At 40.8% G+C, this 17,534-nt stretch overlaps 1 protein-coding gene across 1 annotated transcript in view; it reads right to left on the minus strand.

Moving 5' to 3' along the window:
* Nucleotides 1–470: 470 nt before the first annotated feature.
* b4galnt4a (beta-1,4-N-acetyl-galactosaminyl transferase 4a) overlaps nucleotides 471–17,534 on the minus strand; it is a 336,936-nt gene continuing 319,872 nt past the window's right edge. The window contains 10 exon segments of the mRNA XM_055155299.1: nucleotides 471–1,930; nucleotides 2,731–2,857; nucleotides 2,934–3,087; nucleotides 4,298–4,370; nucleotides 4,462–4,615; nucleotides 4,719–5,092; nucleotides 6,730–8,023; nucleotides 9,344–9,417; nucleotides 10,957–11,057; nucleotides 14,800–14,909. Of these exon segments, the coding sequence (XP_055011274.1) occupies nucleotides 1,816–1,930; nucleotides 2,731–2,857; nucleotides 2,934–3,087; nucleotides 4,298–4,370; nucleotides 4,462–4,615; nucleotides 4,719–5,092; nucleotides 6,730–8,023; nucleotides 9,344–9,417; nucleotides 10,957–11,057; nucleotides 14,800–14,909 (2,576 nt within the window). The 3' untranslated portion in view covers nucleotides 471–1,815.

The raw sequence follows: 17,534 nt of genomic DNA on the forward strand, positions 1-17,534 counted from the left end.
GGTGGCACCAGCCTGGCTAAAGATCTGTACCTCACTATCCTCAAAGGAGTGACCCATGGATTTTAGATGGAGATTTACAGTAGACTGAGGTCCACTATTGCTTTTGTCCAGTTAAATTGAATTTCTCCTTTTGCCATGAATTTTACCTGGACAACTGAGGGATTTTACACACCTCATGATGCAGTAGTTTTCAAGTTAACAGCTACCTTTTACTTTTTGTTTAGTAGCGACTGGGAATTCCAGGTTTGAAATTATTAAAATGATTCTAGTGAAAGTGTACGAAGTTTTAAATTCCTGTAATACCACAAGACATACAAAATTGGAACAGAGAGTTTTCAGTTTGAGAGAAGAACTCAGCCTAAATATGCAAGATTTGTGTTTTAAACATGTGAATGAAACAAAACACAACTCCAGGTTTGTTTGTGATGAGGAAACAACATTATAACAGATCAGAAAACAACAAAATACGGGCCCTTTAAAGGATCTGTTCCTACCCAAATCCTGTTCAGAGCTGGTTTGTCATGTATAAACTACAGTGATACTGAACAAGGCACTCTTACAGGGATAACATGCCTTCTTGTATTACACAGTACCATGAAGCAAGAACCCTTTTCGTAATCAAATTTCACTCATTTTCCCTCAGAATTGTTGCGTTTTCAAGTTAACATTTAAAGGTGCATTGTGTAACTTTTTGATTAGGGGTTAGTCACCTGTCATTTACTGAATTACAGGTGGTTTTATAGCTCAAAAATAACTACAAAATCAAGCATCAGACAAAGCAATAACGTCTCCACGGAGAAGTTTTTGACGAACCCTCTACCAGAAAAGCCACACAATGCACCTTTAAACTAGGTCCAATCTGTAACGTTGAGTAATTAGGCCAGTATTTCATGTACAGCTTCTTATTTTTATGATTTTGGTGACTTTAAAGACATCATTAGCAGAGTTAAATGTGTAAACTGTTCACAAGTACAGTGTATGAGAACTAAAGCACCCAATCATTAGTACACCAACTATGTACAAAGCCATGAGAAGAAATCAGATTTAAATAATTTGACAAAACCCTGAAGTTAATTTAAAACAAGTCTCCTGGACATAATAAGCAGCAAGGCCAAATAAACTCTGAAACATAAATACATAAATAAAAATATGAAGGTAACATGGATGGCAGGTTCAGCAGAGTCCTCGCTAAAAACTCAATTATCTGATGTGACAAGCCACAACCTACGTACCAGAAGTGCTTTACAAACATCACTTTATTAATGATATTCAACAGGTAGTAGTTCACTTAGAAATATTTTTGATGTAAAACAGTTTCCTATGTCACCTATGTCACCAGTTCTGATCTATTGTTGAAACATTCAGTTAAGCTCTCGGCGGACGAGAGCTTTCAGAAAAGATCTTAGGTTGTCTTCCTGTCCCATTTACTTGTACAAAAGGTGCTTCCGGACACAAAATCAGACCCGCATTCACCCCCGCGCAGACAAACGCACAAGCACGCACACACAATAGCTGATTGACAGTCTGTCTTTAGAGATTGCACCAAAAAGAACAGAGAGAAGTCGCACAAAAATCCTCTCTGTGGACAGTAGTCGAGTCAGTGAGGCAATGTCAGTGAGTCAAAACGCGTCAACGAAACGCTTTCAAAATCCTGGTCCAGTTCCTCATTCAGGCCTCACCGCGCAGGCCGATGGTGAAACACAGGCTTGTTTCCTAAAGGCAGAGTTTAAGCAGTGAGAAGGCTCCCTCACTCACTCACAGTGGATCTGCTGCTTTTTGTCTTTTGTCTTTAGGCCTCCTGACCAGCGGGTGGTGCTATCCTTTAGGGCTTTTCTTGTTCTGAGCGTTCCACATGCCCCGTTTGGAGTGGTAGTAGTGGAAAAAGTTCCTCAAACGAAGCCGCTCCACTTCTAACCCGTTTTGTAGCACTCTGAGGAGAAAAAATATTATGTTTTTAATTTTATCTTCGCTTTTCAATTTGACAAATACATCAATATGGAAGACGTCCCTCACTATAATGCGGTTCTCACTGTTTTGAATTTTTTTTAGTGCAAGTTTAGTGCTTTTTTCTTTTTACAGCATATGAACGTGTATTGTGTTCCTTCCCCTGCGTCCTGATTGGCTAAGAGACTGTAGATTGTCAATCAGTCTCCTCCGTGCCGTGTCTCCTGTACAGAATGTGTTCAGCTTTCCAAATTTACATAAATGTTTGATCACTACCAGTGTGATTCTGAAGTGCTGTATGTTTGCAAGTTTTCTCCCACAATGTTGACAAAAATGTTGATGAAACCCACATTGTTATGCTGCACCGACAAAGGCTCCTGCGGTCGTACCCAAAAGACAGAAGAAGATGCAAACCATCGCACAAAAAGTTGGACTTCTGGACATGCTGAAGGAAGGTAGAAAGTTACGAGGCTCTAGGGTGCCATTACGGAATAAATTAATCTTCAGTTCATTACATAAAGAAGGAGGAAAATAACATAAGGACGATGGCAGCAATAAGTTTTACGAAGGATGCAAAAAAGGTCCTGTCTGAAAAAAGTATAAAAAGTGTGTGGTGAGGGCTTTTATAGCCTTAAAACAGATATAGTAATTACAAAAAATGAAGCTGACTACTTTGTGGGTTTCGCCTACTGTGGGTTATTTTTAGAACGTAACACCGGCGATAAACGAGGGACCACTGTGTAATCCTCCTGTTTAAGACATCATTATTTCTCTCCATGATGTTACCTGTCCAACAGCTCCCAGTCCTCTCCTCCCCAGCGGTCTTTGAACTCTTCTGTGTTCATCCCACCGATCTTATCAAAATCAGACTTGTAGATTCCAAAAAGGCCAAATCCATTTACCTCCCAATAACCTGACAAGGAAAGAAATAAACATTAATTTAAACTGTTCTTTCTTTCATGTACAAAATAATGATGTGACAGTTGTACCATCAGGCTCCTGTGGGGAGCTGCCACAGCTCAGCCTCATGACGATGGGGGCGAAGGCCAGACGTCCCTCCACACAGTGTTTCCTGATGCTCTCCAGGATGTTCATGGGGAAGTGAATGTGCAGGTCACACAGGAACACGATGCTGTGGTTGTCCTGGAAACAACAACATCGTTTAGGATTATTTGTTTGGTTTAGTACTTATTATCAGTGTGCATGTAAATTCTGCCACTAGGGGTCAGCAAAGACACATTAAAGATTTTCAAGGGCTTTTCCGTGTGAAAAGTGAGGTTAGATTAGTGGAAATAAATTAAAATAAATGTTTTCCATATTGCATCCAGAGACTATCACAGCAGTGTAGGTCTATTTACAGTAACAAAGGCCCTTTATCACAGCTGACAGATGAGTGACAACTCTTTCATGTCTCCATGACAACGCTGACAGACAGATGACAGATCACTGTCCACGCTCCCCGGCCCCGGGCTGTGTGAACGTACGAGAGGAAGAGGAGAGGGAAGAGGAGAGGGAAGAGGAGAGAGAGAGAGGCAGAGCGAGAGATGGAGAGAAAGGGGAGACAAAAAAAGACAGAGATAGAGATAGAGAGAGACAGGGAGAGTGAGAGAGATGGAGAGAGGGGGAGACACAGAGAGATGGAGAGAGAGGGGGAGAGAGAGAGAGAGAAGGCTAGAGAGAGAGTGAAAGATGAGAGAGACACACACAAAGAGAGAGAGAGAGAGAGACAGAGAGAGTGGGAGACAAGGAGAGAGAGAATGGGGAGAGGGGGAGAGACAGAGAGAGAGAGATGGAGAGAGGGGGAGACAGAGTTAGAGACAGAGGGAGAGAGGGGGAGACAGAGAGATGGAGAGAGAGAGAGAGGGAGATACACAAAGAAAGAGAGAAAGACAGAGAGAGGGGGGAGACATGGAGAGACAGATAGAGAGAGCTGTAGCTAGAGATAGACAGAGAAAGGGAGAGAGAGAGAGAGAGGGACACACAGAGAGAGAGAAAGAGAGAGAGGAAGGGGAGAGAGACACACACAGAGAAAGATAGAGAGAGAGGGAGGAGAGAGAGAGAGAGGGAGGAGAGATAGAGAGAGAGAGAGAGGCAGGAGGCACAAATAACCTGAGACAGTGAGACAGGGAGTGGATGTGACAGCCATGGGAAACATATGACAGGGAGATGGAGCCAGGAGTCACACTGATTCTGTCTGTGTCTGTCTGGGCTGAGGGCGGAGCGGAGATAAGGTCCAGGCCCGTTACAGTCTGACGCGTTCATAATTCATGAGAGTTCTGCCTGTCCATCAGCTCAAAGGGCAGTGGGCAGTGTGGGTGTGTGACCTTCATAACTGACAGATATTACTCTTTACCTCTATGGTGTCAACCCCGATCTGGAGTCCAGCTGAGCGCTCAAAGTTTCCTTCTCTCCTGAGATACTCGTATCTGTCAAAATAAATATACAAAAATATAAGTCATAAATAATGCATTAGAGTCTTATTTTTAACTTGACATGTTGACTCCGGGGTGCACAGACCTGGGCACGCTGCTCTCTCTCAGCGCCTGCTCCACATCCATGTCCTCACTCTCAAAGTCAACGATAATGATGCTGAAATTGTCGTCCTTGGTCTGACGATGGAGATTCTCCATGTCCGAGATAAACTGTTGCACCCAGCGAGCCTGGTTTTTCACTGCACAAAAGAGAGGGAGCGTGAAGAAGAGAAATGATCCCTGAGAAGGTCCATTGATCGGTTCATATTGATTGTGAATAAAGTAACTTCTCTTTTGTCTGACCTGGCACAACGAAGTGGACCATTACATCTCTCCTCCATTGCAGCATGACGGGCTGGCAGAGCAGGGGCTTGGCGTAGGCGGTGCTCCAGGCCGTGGGCGCGGGGCGGGCGGGGGGCTTGTTGGAGGGGGGTGTGGTGGTGGCGTGGTTGGGTTGGGCGCTGGTGGGAGCGGCCGGAGCTGAGGCCAGTACAGAGTCTGTGTTCTCCGGGCTCTCGTCTCCCTGTCGGCCGCGGTGCAAAAGCAGGTAGATGTATTCGGACAGACGCACCACGCTGCGCCCTCGCTCCATCAGCTCCAGCTCCACCAGGTAACGGTTCCCCCGCGCAGAGTCACGCCGCTTCTCCACGTTTATGATGCGAAGGAGGGTGTAGATACTGAGGCAGAGCAGACAGCGCAGATGCTCATTAAATCTACATAAGTTTCTAGTTATTTATGAGGAACTGACTGTACATGAATAGTCAAAGCTTCAATTTATTTTTTTCACTTTGGCAATTTCAGTTTATCAGTTACCATGCTGTTAAAAAACGTAATGGACACTGTCAAATTGAGACACTTAAATACTAAAAAGGCCATGACTTAGGGAGTAATTGGTAAAAAAATGAATGTACGATACTGTATACATGTAGTGATACTTTGCAGTCATGTCACGCTGGGGGTGTTTTACATGTATGTTCAGCATTTACCATGGTGACACAATGCACATCTTAGAAAATGATGTCAAAAAAGTATTAAGATGGTTTGAAAACTCTACTCATAAATACAAAAACATATTTTCAGGAGTCCTGGTTTAGGAGTTTGATTTTCAACAATAAAGATGAAAGTGACTAACTGAAAAACTGCTAAATAGCTTGTGTCTGTAATTTTAACTTGTTTAACAGCTAAAACTACAAAGGCAGGATGGCCAGACGTCCCTCTTTACTCAGGACAGTCCCAGTTTTGAGCCCTGTGTCCCCTGTCCCAGCAGATTTATCTAAAATGAGTGATTTGTCCCAGTTTTACACAAGAAATGTCCAAGGTGTCCCTGTTTTTGATCAATCTGATACACACCAGCAGTAACGAGGGGAATATATTGTCATTTGTTTAGCTAAAATACAAAAAACTGCTTGAAATTGACTATAAGGTGAAAAATCTATACTGACCCACAAGTAAGGCTGTGCTATTAATTGAATTTTGTCTGCAATTTACATTTGTGTGCCAAACGATCTCCAAACTCATAAAAAACGACTTGAAAGTTTATTTTGGGACATTTTTTATATAGTTAATTAAGTATATTTATTTTATTGTTTAAATATAGAGATTGTAGAACAGCTGGATATATAGGTTATTTTGGATACATTTATGTTTTTCTATTCCTTATTTCATGTTATTTCAAGTTTATTTTATTCATTTTATGTTTTATACATCACAAAACTGCTCTAAGGTCATATTTATTATCAATTTGAAAGTTTTGTGTAAAAAAGAGACAGAAATGTTGAATAAATGCAACATTTCCAGATTTTCAAAATTAAAAATCTGGGACACATCTGGGTTGGGATGTTGGTGTAAATAAAATGTGAAAAGAGAGCATATATATTACATATTTACAAGATAATTTTTTAGTTACATGATTATTTTTTTGTCAATGCGTCATGTAACCAAAAAATAATCGTTTGAATAATTGTGATTTCAATATTGACCAAAATAATTGTGATAATAATTTTTTCCATAAACGAGCAGCCTTACCCACAAGTGAATTGAGAATGGACAACGTTATTCTCTCTTTTCACAATTTTATTTACACCAATATCCCAACACAGATGCGTCCCAGTTTTTAATTTTGAAAATCTGGTCACTCGATACAAAGGTGAGATGATTGTGCCAAGTCAATTGTTTATGGTCAGATTGCGTTAAAACACAAAACACACTAATATGCACTGAATAAAATGTAGTAATGCAATCATCAGTCTGTTTATTACTTTAGAGATTTCATGAATATGCTTGGCCTGTGATTCTGATCCTACATTAGCCTTACCCTCCATTGCGTTCGTTGAGTTTCTCCATGTACTGCGCCAACACGTCCACCACCTCGCTCTCCGCCAGCTGCAGGTTCCCAGACACATTACAGCGCAGGTCATTCCAGTCTGACCTGAGCAGCTCGAAGTCCATGGGGTTCACCGAGAAAGTGCGTTGCCAGTTGATGCTCTCCTCCACCCAACCCGGCCTCGGCTCCACCTCCTCATAACTGTAGTCTGACAACTCGCCTTCCTCCGGCTCCGGCTCCGCGTCAGGCTCCTGGTCCGGATCCGGGTTGGACCTGTTGATTTCCGGGTCAAATTCCGGCGGGTTTGGGTCCGCTTGGTCCCTTGGGTGTGATTCTGTAATCTCTGAAGTTCTGAGGTAAGATGTAACACGTATTTGTGTGTTGTGCGTCGTGTTCACAGGAGGTAGAGGAGTCACTGTTTTCTTTATAGCTTGATAATCTCCTTTTCTTTTCGTTTTCTCGATCTGTTTTTCCATTACAGCCTTGTGCACGCTTTCGTTTTGTTTGCTGCCATTTTGCGGACCAGTTTTGTCTTTCAGCGGAGGCCAAAGAGGTGGACTAACATAATTCCTCCCTCCTGTTGTGTGTCCCTTTGCTCCAACATTGACAAGTTTGGTAGTTTTTCCGTTCTGATACAAAAACACACCTGGAAAAACTTCTCTAGGATGTCGAGAGGCCTTTTCTCGTTCCTCCCTCCTCTCCCGGCGCTCCCGCTCTCTTTCTTTAGCTGGTCGAGGTCTCGTTATGTAGATTTTACTCTCTTCTCTCTTTTTATTTTCATGGAGGTTGTTGTTATGAGCGGAGTTCGTGAGGATTTGCTTGGCACGGTTTGCGAGAACGGAAAGGTGCGATTTTTGTGGAAAAAGCAAGGAATTTTTGTTAAGTTTAGGTGGAGATTCAGCGTCCTTCTCTCCTTCTGGTTCCTCGGGGCCGGTTCTGATCCAAGACAAGGATCTGCCTCGCACCACGCTGTACGCATCGGACTGGAAAGCGCCGTGTTGGATTTCAGAAGGCACTTTTCCAATGTTTCCTCGTACCCACTCTCTATCTCGATCTACAAAGTGGCGTCTCCCTCTCCGTTGCATAATTCTGTTTAACGCATCTTCATCCTCGTCAGCCTCCTCTTCCTCCGGTTCCCTGGCTCCCGCGGTGGAAGCAGGCCTGGAGCGACGGGGGTGCTCGGGGTTGGATGTGTGGCTGGTTTGGCTGGGTTTTTTAGGCGGAGGAGTGCCAACAATCTCTGCTTCATCTTCGGTGTCTACAACTTCCTCCTCCTCAAGGAAATCTGGAATGAAAAAAGAGATAAAAACGCTGACTAAATTCCAGGATACATTTACGGATTTCAAATTAAGGATGCTATAAATGCTGCACTTTGTAGCTCTGAAGGTGGAAGGTAGAGATGCTATTTATTACTTTGCAGAAAATGTTACACAGTATGGCACCACCAGGAGGGATGAGCGATACGATACTGGTGTCAAATATTGGGGTCGATACAAAAAAAACTGTCCAGATCAGGTATCCAATCCAATCCAATCCACTTTTTTAACATTTATATTGCACATTTTATAAACATGACAGTTTCTGATGTGCTGCACAGACAAAATAATACAATAAAAGACAATAAATTATAATTAAAAACAATAAATAAAAAGTGTTGAAATGCATAAAGGTAAAAATGATAAATCAATTAATAAAATAAAATAAGTAAAAGACATAGAGTACCACACAATTCACATGGTGTCAAGAGTAAGGGCCTCTTTACACAAAAACGCTTGCGGGAAAAACAACAAAATATTTTATCAGCAGTGCCTTTCGTTTAGACGGTGACAGTTTTTTTGGGGGGCTTAAAAACGCAAACATCTGAAACCACCTTCCAGAGTGGAAAAGGTTGAACACGCTCCACCACCGTAGCGTTTCTGGCTACACTGCCCACGTCATGTACACGTTTATGTCACATACATGTGCGTGACATGCATAATTAATCGAATTCCACACACTTATGCGTCACCGTATGCACGCAGACTTCCTCCCAAAAACACTCGTCTAAACACGGAATAAAAAGAGAAGACACGACTCCACTTGTGTGTATTCTGTTCAGACCGTTATCATAAAAACGTAGCTTAAAAGTACCAAAAGTACACACCTACCAATGAGCGAACGAGTCTGAATGTTGCGAGATCAGACGGTTTCGAAGAAGTGAAACTGACTGATGAATCAATAATTTTCCCTCCCTACACTGGTATCGGTTGATATCGGATATTCGCAGATACTTAAATAAAAGTATTGATATTGGTATGGACACTAAAAATGCTGGATCGGTGCAGGCAAAGTTACAGGTCAGATCTGTGGACAGGCAAGCCCACTCAAAGTAAGAATGTTTTTCAAGGTATTTTAGAGCAATAAAAACAAATGTAATCCAACAAATGCAAACTAGATATGTTTAATACCATACTATAGAACATACAGACAAGCACACACACACACACAGATTGGACATGTGTCATAATGAAATAAATATTAAGTATAGAAATGTAGCCAAGAGAGGAGGAGAGGAAACGAGCCGTGCATACTGATGTCTGTGCATAGGTGTTTTATTCTTAGTTACCATCTGGGTTGGGGAAAAAGAAAGGCCTGTCATCCTCCTCCTCATCCATCTTCATGTATTTGTAGAAACCAAACCTGGAACACATAATAAGGCACAGTTATATGGATTATCAGGGATGGTAGCGTACACTATCCGTCAAAAGTTACGACTCACACTCGCATTTCTACATTTGATATACATACAGGAAAGGAATGGGATTATGTAGAAAAGAAATAAAAACTTAAATAGCTCTACTAAATCTACTAAATATCAAAAATGTAGAAAGTAGTAAGCAAAAATAAACAAAACACTGAATGAAAAGTGGGTCCAAACTTTTGACGGATGCTGTTTAACCATAAAAATGACAGTCAAAAGTTTGGACTCGTCATCCGATTCAGTGTTTGTTTTTTTTTTTCTTTATTTTTACTATTTTCGACATTTTATATAAATACAGGAAAGGAATGGAGTTATGTAGCAAAGAAATAAAAAGTGAAATAGCTCTACTAAATCTACTAAATATCTAAAATGCAAAAAGTAGTAAGAAAAAACAAAACAAAAACAGTGAATCAAGAGAGTGAGTCCAAACTTTTGACTGGTGCTGCTTAACCAAAAGTTTCGACTTGCCATTTCATTCAGGTTTTGTTTTTCTTTATTTGTACTAATTTCTGCATTTTATATATATACAGGAAAGGAATAGATTTGTGTAGAAAAGAAATAAAAAGTTAAATAGCTCTACTAAATCTACTAAATATCTAAAATGTAGAAAGTAGTAAGAAAAAAAACTAAAAATCTAAACAAAACAAAAACAAAACAAAACAGTGAATCAAGAGAGTGTTGAAACATTAGACTGGTGTTATTTCATTCAGTGTTTTTTTTTTTTTTTCTTTATGTTTACTTCTTTCTACATTTGATATAGTATTTACAAAACACATCAAATATATAAAGAAAGAAATGCGGAATTATTTAGAAAAGAAAAAGAACTTAAAACTGCATTGTGTAGCTTTTCCGTTGTGATCCGTCAAATGATTTTCTCCATGAAGATGTTATTGCTTGGTCTGAAATGTTTCACAGTATGGCATTAAACCTTTCTATCATCACGGAGACCAGACCAGACCAAGTGACGGGTCAGATCTGTGGAGAGGCGATCCGATCACAGTCAGAATGCCTGTTTTTATAGGTATTTTTGAGCTATAAAACAAAATGTAATTGACTAAATGTAAAGTAGAGCTGTTTAAAGTCATACTGTGGAACATTCCAGACAAAGCAATGATATATCCATAGAAACAAGAAGGTGATGGACCCCCAAAAGGAAAAGTTACATAGTTCATTTTTAAATAACAAATGTGAGTTAAATAGTTAAACAAAAAAGCATAGGGTGTCTAATTTGAGGATTTAGTTATAATTAATAATATAATTAATAATAATGTACATATTTTTTTGGTTACAGTGTTTTGTTTTTGTTTTTTTTTGCTTTTTTCCATACAATTAACTTCTTACATTTGATGTTTTCTGTGTGTAAATCAAATCCAGAAAGTAGTAAATAATTTTTATTTATGTGTGACTGGTAGTGTACTTGGACAGAAATTAACAAAAAAGAAAAGAAAAAAAACTTAAAAGCCACAAACTGTCCTTACCGTTCCAGGTAGATAGGAGATTCTCTGTAGAAGCACTTGTTCTCTCTCTCCATGTGTGTCAGACGAGTGAAGTCGTTGGGATACACAAAAGACAGATAAACCTAAAGAAAAATAACAGGACAGGTCTGAATAGAAGCAGAAAACGTAATATATTCACAAACACTCTCTCTCTGAGCTGTTGTAAGGATTTTCACACGTTTAGTTACGGTGTCAAGGCAACTGCAGTACCACACTTTGGCCTGAAGAGGGGGGAAGCACACAGCACGTACTCGAAGCTTAGTTACTGGAGTCAGGATAAAAGTTTAATCTCTTCTGTTTAGTTTTTTTCTTTTCTTTTCTTTTAAATATTTTGCATTACTTTGCATGCATTCAGTACATTTTATCATTACTGGTCCTTGTTTTTCACTAAATCGTTGAAGCAAATTCCTAGTTTGAGAAATTGCGAGATTCGCAAAAGTTATAATAAATGGAAAAGAATTTGAACTTGGTGATATTGAAAAGTCAAAAAAATGTGATCCAGACTAGTGACAAATAATATACTACATATTGAGAACAACTACATATGAGGGTTTTTGTGTATTAAATATAAAGCAAAGGGTTTTGAAAGCAGGAGTCTCCAACCTTTTTCCTCCTCTGAGCTACTTTTTGTAAATCAAAAATGCCACAGAGCTACTAATTCTTGCGATTGCCAGAAATTGAGTAAATATAAGAGCCATGGCAAGCCTTTAAAAGCCTTCAAAACATAAACCATTATCCATTTATCAGTGCACAAGTATAGGCATCAAAATTATACATTTACCATGGAAAGAGGCATTTAATCAATCAAATTTGAGTTATTCAGCTCAATACGTATAATTCAGAAATCCCTTGGCGAGCGACTTGGAAGGGGGTGGAGAGCTGCCAGTCGCTCCCGAACTACAGGTTGGCGATCCCTGGTTTAAAAGTTAAAAACATTACAGCTACTTTTAATGATTTTGTATGCAAATTTGTTCAATGGCACTTCGCAAATATACATAACCAGGCAGACGTTTTAATTAAGATTCACAGCCAACCCTCTGTCTCTAAAAGCATTTGGTTTGGAGAAGTGTTTTCACGGTACTAAAATTTCAAACTATTTCGACACTAAGGAACAGACTTGACACTCAATATTGATTCTGATACCACAATGAGAATAAAAACACTCTTTATTTAGACAATACAATGTTTCCTTCTTTTATATTATCATGTGGTGTTAAATCTGTGTAATCCCACAGTCGTCCACGTAGGTTCCAAAGGTTCCTTATACTTCTGATTCAGCTCAAGCTCATTCTAAAACTATTAAGGAAAGGTTCATTTCTGTCCTGTGAATGTGACATTTTTAGTATCGATTAGGGGTGTAATGATATCCAAGTCTCATGATACGATATCGTCACCGTATGAACCTCACAGTACGATATTTATTGAGATATTGTGGGAAAGCTCACGATATGGTGGAGAGGCTCATGATGTAACAATATCTAAATCTCACAGTACGATATTTATTGCGATATTTTGTGGAGGCTAAATAAACTGTTAATATGCAACTTTTTCCTCTTAAAATGCCTTGACAAGACTTAATCCAAAGAACTAAGACTTAAAAGTGCTTAGAACTGTTATTTCTTCTTGTAGTCTGCACCTAAATGGAGCAAAGGATCATGGTCTATGTAGTTCCCTCTGTCTTTTTTTTTTTTTTTAGCTTTTGCTGCACCATGACTCTTAATTTAAGTAAAGAAACTTGTAATTCGATATATTGTCATGGTCCATGGTATTACTGTGAGAACTTTGACAATACGATATCACAATATTTCGGTTGTTGTTACATCCCTAGTATCGATACTTGCTCAAATGAGTATCAAATTTTGATACTAGTTTTAGTATCGATTACGTTTTTTGATACTTTTGACGAACCTTAGTCTGGAGCAGAGTTCAGACTTTGAAGGGAAAAAAATCAAAGCAAACATTGTGGAGTAAACATCTGTGTTGTTTATATTCACAAAACTTATCTTTAAAGGTGCACTGCGCAACTTTTCTGGTGGAGTGTCTGCCCCATACTTGTTATTGCTTTGCTTGGAATGCTTCATAGTATGACATTAAAAATATCCACAGTATTTTTGGACTATAAGACGCACTTTTTTCATGGTTTGGGTGGTTCTGCGACTTATACTCCGGTGCAACTTACATATTAAAATTTTCCCACTGACAGCCACAAGAGGCTCTAGTCTTGTGTGTCAGTATCTGTTACCCCTATTACTCCTGTACCACTGTCACTTCTCGCTCTACTGTGCATGTCTTCTGCAGAAAAAGACGCTGTCCTGCTGCAAGTAGTGAAATACTCAGCTGAAAATGGTAATCGAGCAGCAGAAAGAAAGTTTGGAGTGAGTGAGACACTTGTGAGGGACTGGCGGAAAGAGAAGATGAAGAATTTAATTGATTTAATGATTTGGAGTGAGATTGAGACTTTGGTAAACTTGTTATGTTCTGTCGTTTATGTGACAATTATCTGAAGAACTGTTCATATGTTACATTAACACACCAGACACCCGTTCAGTCTGTTGTTCTCTGTTCTATTTTTATTACTATAACTTGCATTTCAAGATGAAATGTCGGTTCCTGGTCTCTGATTTTATAAAATAAATTTCCCCCAGAAAGTGCGACTTACCGTATAAGGCGCACTGTCATTAAATGGTCTATTTTCAAACTTTTTTCACAAATAAACCGCACCGGACTTTAAACGAAACACAACAGTTGGATGGGTCAGTCGGACTTTGTTTGTCACATTCACGGTGACTCTGGGCTTTGTTCAGTTGTGGCGTGTAGGGAGGGTGCTGTCTGGGACCAACGGATTGTTGCCGTGTTCGCAGTGACTCAGTTGTTCAGTTGTGTCTAGAAGTGGCACATTGCACTCGCTTTTTCGGTTCATTCCTCCGTTCTGTTCCTCGTCGGCGTGGAGTGATGAGTGTGGCTGTGGGTGTTTTTCGCTGTGCGGTCGCTGTCTGCTCCGTGTGTGTTTGCGTGCGCTGCGGGTGGTGCGGCTTTGTAGTTTACTGGAAGTCGTGCTGGGACACCCGAGTGGATTCGTGTATAGGGCGCTCTGGATTGTGGGGCGTGTGGCCATTTTTTGATGGAGTTGGAGGCTTAGAGTGCGCCTAATAGCCCGGAAAATACGGTTTATGTTTTTTCTTCTTCATTACGCATTTTTTGGCTGGTACGACTTATACTCCGGAGCAACTTATACTCCGAAAAATACGCTACTCATTACAGGTGTTTCTATTGCTCAAAAACACAGCAATTCCTTCTGTGATTAGGGGCAACTCTCCACAGATCTGACCTGTAATGCAGCGTAATACAATAACATTTCCATGGAGACAAACAGGTATTTGACCCTCTACTAGAAAAGTTGGGCAGTGCACTTTTAAAACCATTGTATTTGCTTTAATAAGACAAGAAAAAGAATGTAATGAGGTTGTGTGTGGAAGAGACTTTATAGAATGACTATTGACAGAACATAATGTGACACAAATCACTAAGCCAGTAAAAAAAAACACTGTTTATTGTCCAAGTTTGTGATGTGCAGTTTAAATCAATACACACACTAACGAAGTGCTATGTAAAGATGTTCCCAGCTGCAATCACCAGCCATAAATTTGCAGGCCTCCATTCAATACAATTATACACACACTGACTTTGCACTGGGGAGCTGGTTTAGTGTAGCTCTGACTCATTCTGACAGTTGTGTTCTCGTGTATTTTCTCCTTGTACGTTCGTCGGTGAAGGGTGTATTAAAATGGCAGCTCTGTGAGGATGGAGAGGATTAGTGGTACTTACAAACTGCAGACCCTGATATCGTGCGATGGGGAAGTCTTTAACCACGTAGGTCGGGGAGTAGAGACAGGCCGGCAGCACGTTCTCCAGACGGGCAGGGTCAATCATAGGAACTAAAACAGGACAAGATGAGTTTAGTCAGACCGAGTTAAAGATTTATGATGCATTCAGACTGGGGTGACAAAAAAACGCGCTGGACGCCTTTGGATTTGAGTTTAGACGCCCTCGAAGCACATCTTGGACGCCACGGATGAACAAGAGAAATATACTTCATGCTGGTTTAGTCCTGGTCCAGTCCTGGTTTAGTCCTGGTTCAGTCACGGTTCAATCCTGGTACAGTTCTGGTTTCGTCCTGGTTTAGTCCTGGTTAAGTCCTAGTTTATTCCCAGTCCAGTTTTAGTGTAGTCCTGGTTCAATCCTGGTTTAGTCCTGGTCCAGTTGTGGTTCGGTCCTGGTTCAGTCCTGGTTCAGTCTTGGTCCAGTCCTGGTTCAGTCCTGGTTTATCCTCAGTTTAGTTCTGGTCCAGTCTTGGTGTAATCCTGGTTTAGTCCCAGTTTAGTCCTGGTCCAGTTCTAGTCCAGTCCCGGTTTAGTCCTGGTCCAGTCCTGGTTTAGTCCTGGTGTAGTCCTGGTTTAGTCCTGGTTCAATCCTGGTTCTTTCTGGTTCAATCCTGGTTCAATCCTGGTTCAGTCCTGGTCCAGTCCTGGTTTAGTCCTGGTTAAGTTCTGGTTCAATCCTGGTTCAATCCTGGTTCAGTCCTGGTTCAGTCCTGGTTCAGTCCTGGTCCAGTCCTGGTTTAGTCCTGGTTTAGTCCTGGTTCAGTCCTGGTTCAATCCTGGTTTAGTCCTGGTTCAATCCTGGTTCAGTCCTGGTTCAGTCCTGGTTCAGTCCTGGTTTAGTCCTGGTTTAGTCCTGGTTCAGTCCTGGTTCAGTCCTGGCCCAGTCCTGGTTTAGTCCTGGTTTAGTCCTGGTCCAGTCCTGGTTCAGTCCTTGTCCAGTCCTGGTTTAGTCCTGGTTTAGTCCTGGTTCAGTCCTGGTTCAATCCTGGCCCAGTCCTGGTTTAGTCCTGGTCCAGTCCTGGTTCAGTCCTGGTTCAGTCCTGGTTCAGTCCTGGTTCAGTCCTGGTTCAGTCCTGGTTTAGTCCTGGTTTAGTCCTGGTTTAGTCCTGGTTTAGTCCTGGTCCAGTCCTGGCGATGGGCTTGGCAGCTGTGGTGTGTATATTTATAATCTGCTAATGACACGGTTTGGATTTCTTGTTCTGGTGTTTCTGGCTCTCGGCCCAAATTCCCGAACCTTTCTCTTTTTTCCGGATAATAACGTCGCTTCGTCACTGGATACTCGTCCCTGATTGGTTGACGCGGCATGTCCGATGCCAAAAGTTAAGCATTTTCAACTTACGACGCCGATGCTCTGGACGAGAGTCTAGAGCGTCGATGCCTGAATGCACAAGACGCCAGTTTTGCACCAAACTGACGCCTGAAAACCTGAAAAAAGACGCCTCGGTCTGAACGCAGTATTACTCATTATATACAAAAGGGAAGTGTAAGAATATAAAAAAATAAAGTTAATAATGGTATGTTTTAAAATATCTGTTCTCTACTTGGTTGAGATGTATTGATACTTTGCTATCAACATAAATATGAAGCTAAATGGAGGCACTGCTCTGTCTAAAACTCTGTTAAAGTTAAAGATCTTAATCTGAGTTTTACTTTTTAACACAGTCTGACCATAAAAAACTGACTTTCACTATTTCCTGATCTGTGTTATAATGTTGTTTCCTCGTCACAAACAGACCTGGAGTTGTGTTTGTTTCATTCACACATGTTGAACACACAAACATATTTAGGCTGAGTTCTTCTCTCAAACAGAAAACACTCTGCTCCACCTTGTGATGTCATGTGGTAATACAGGAAGTGCTCCATTGTGCTTTTAAACTCTATACACCTTTGGACTAGAATGATTTGGATAATTTCAGGAGTAGAATTGCCAATATCTACAGCTGCAGTACATCCAGAACGCTGCTGCTCGGGTCCTGACTTGAACCACGTGCTCAGGTCTCTGCTCTGGATCCTGTAGCTCAGAAAATAGATTTTAAAGTGTCTCTGCTCGTGTACAAGTCTCTCCATGGCTCCGCACTGAAGCACATCTCTGACATGTTAGTGCCACATGAACCATCTTGCACTCTGAGGACCCCAGGGACCGGCCTCCTGCTGTAGTCCTGATGTAGCCCTGGTTTAGTTCTGGTTTAGTCGCGGCCTCCTGCTGGTGCCCAGAGTCAGGACTAAACACGAAGAGTCAGCGTTTCAGTTTTATGCGGCTAAAACCTGGAACAGTCCTCTTGAAGATGTCAGACAGGCCTCTGCTCTGACTGTGTTTAAATCCAGGCTCAAAAATGTTCTGTTTCGCTGTTAGGGCTTCATTCTGCACTCTTCTCTCGCATTTAATGTCTCTTTTTTACATTTTATGATGATTATTTATGTTTGTATTGTGATTTTAACGTATTTTTTATTCTGTAAAGCACTTTTAATTCTTTGTGTATGAATTGTGCTATATAAATAAACTTGCCTTGCCTACTGAACAAAAGGTAAAAGGAGCTGTCAATTTGAAAACTACAGCTTTATAACATGAGAAGGTGGAACAACATTTTGATCTCTGGAGATGTACACAGAAAATAATAAAAGATTACAATTCTCAGACATGTGTGAATGTAACAAAACACAACTCCGGGTCTTTTTTGA

Source organism: Boleophthalmus pectinirostris, unplaced genomic scaffold (assembly GCF_026225935.1).
Source record: "Boleophthalmus pectinirostris isolate CB_2022bp ecotype Guang Dong unplaced genomic scaffold, ASM2622593v1 HiC_scaffold_2, whole genome shotgun sequence".
NCBI classification, from domain to species: Eukaryota; Metazoa; Chordata; class Actinopteri; order Gobiiformes; family Gobiidae; genus Boleophthalmus; species Boleophthalmus pectinirostris.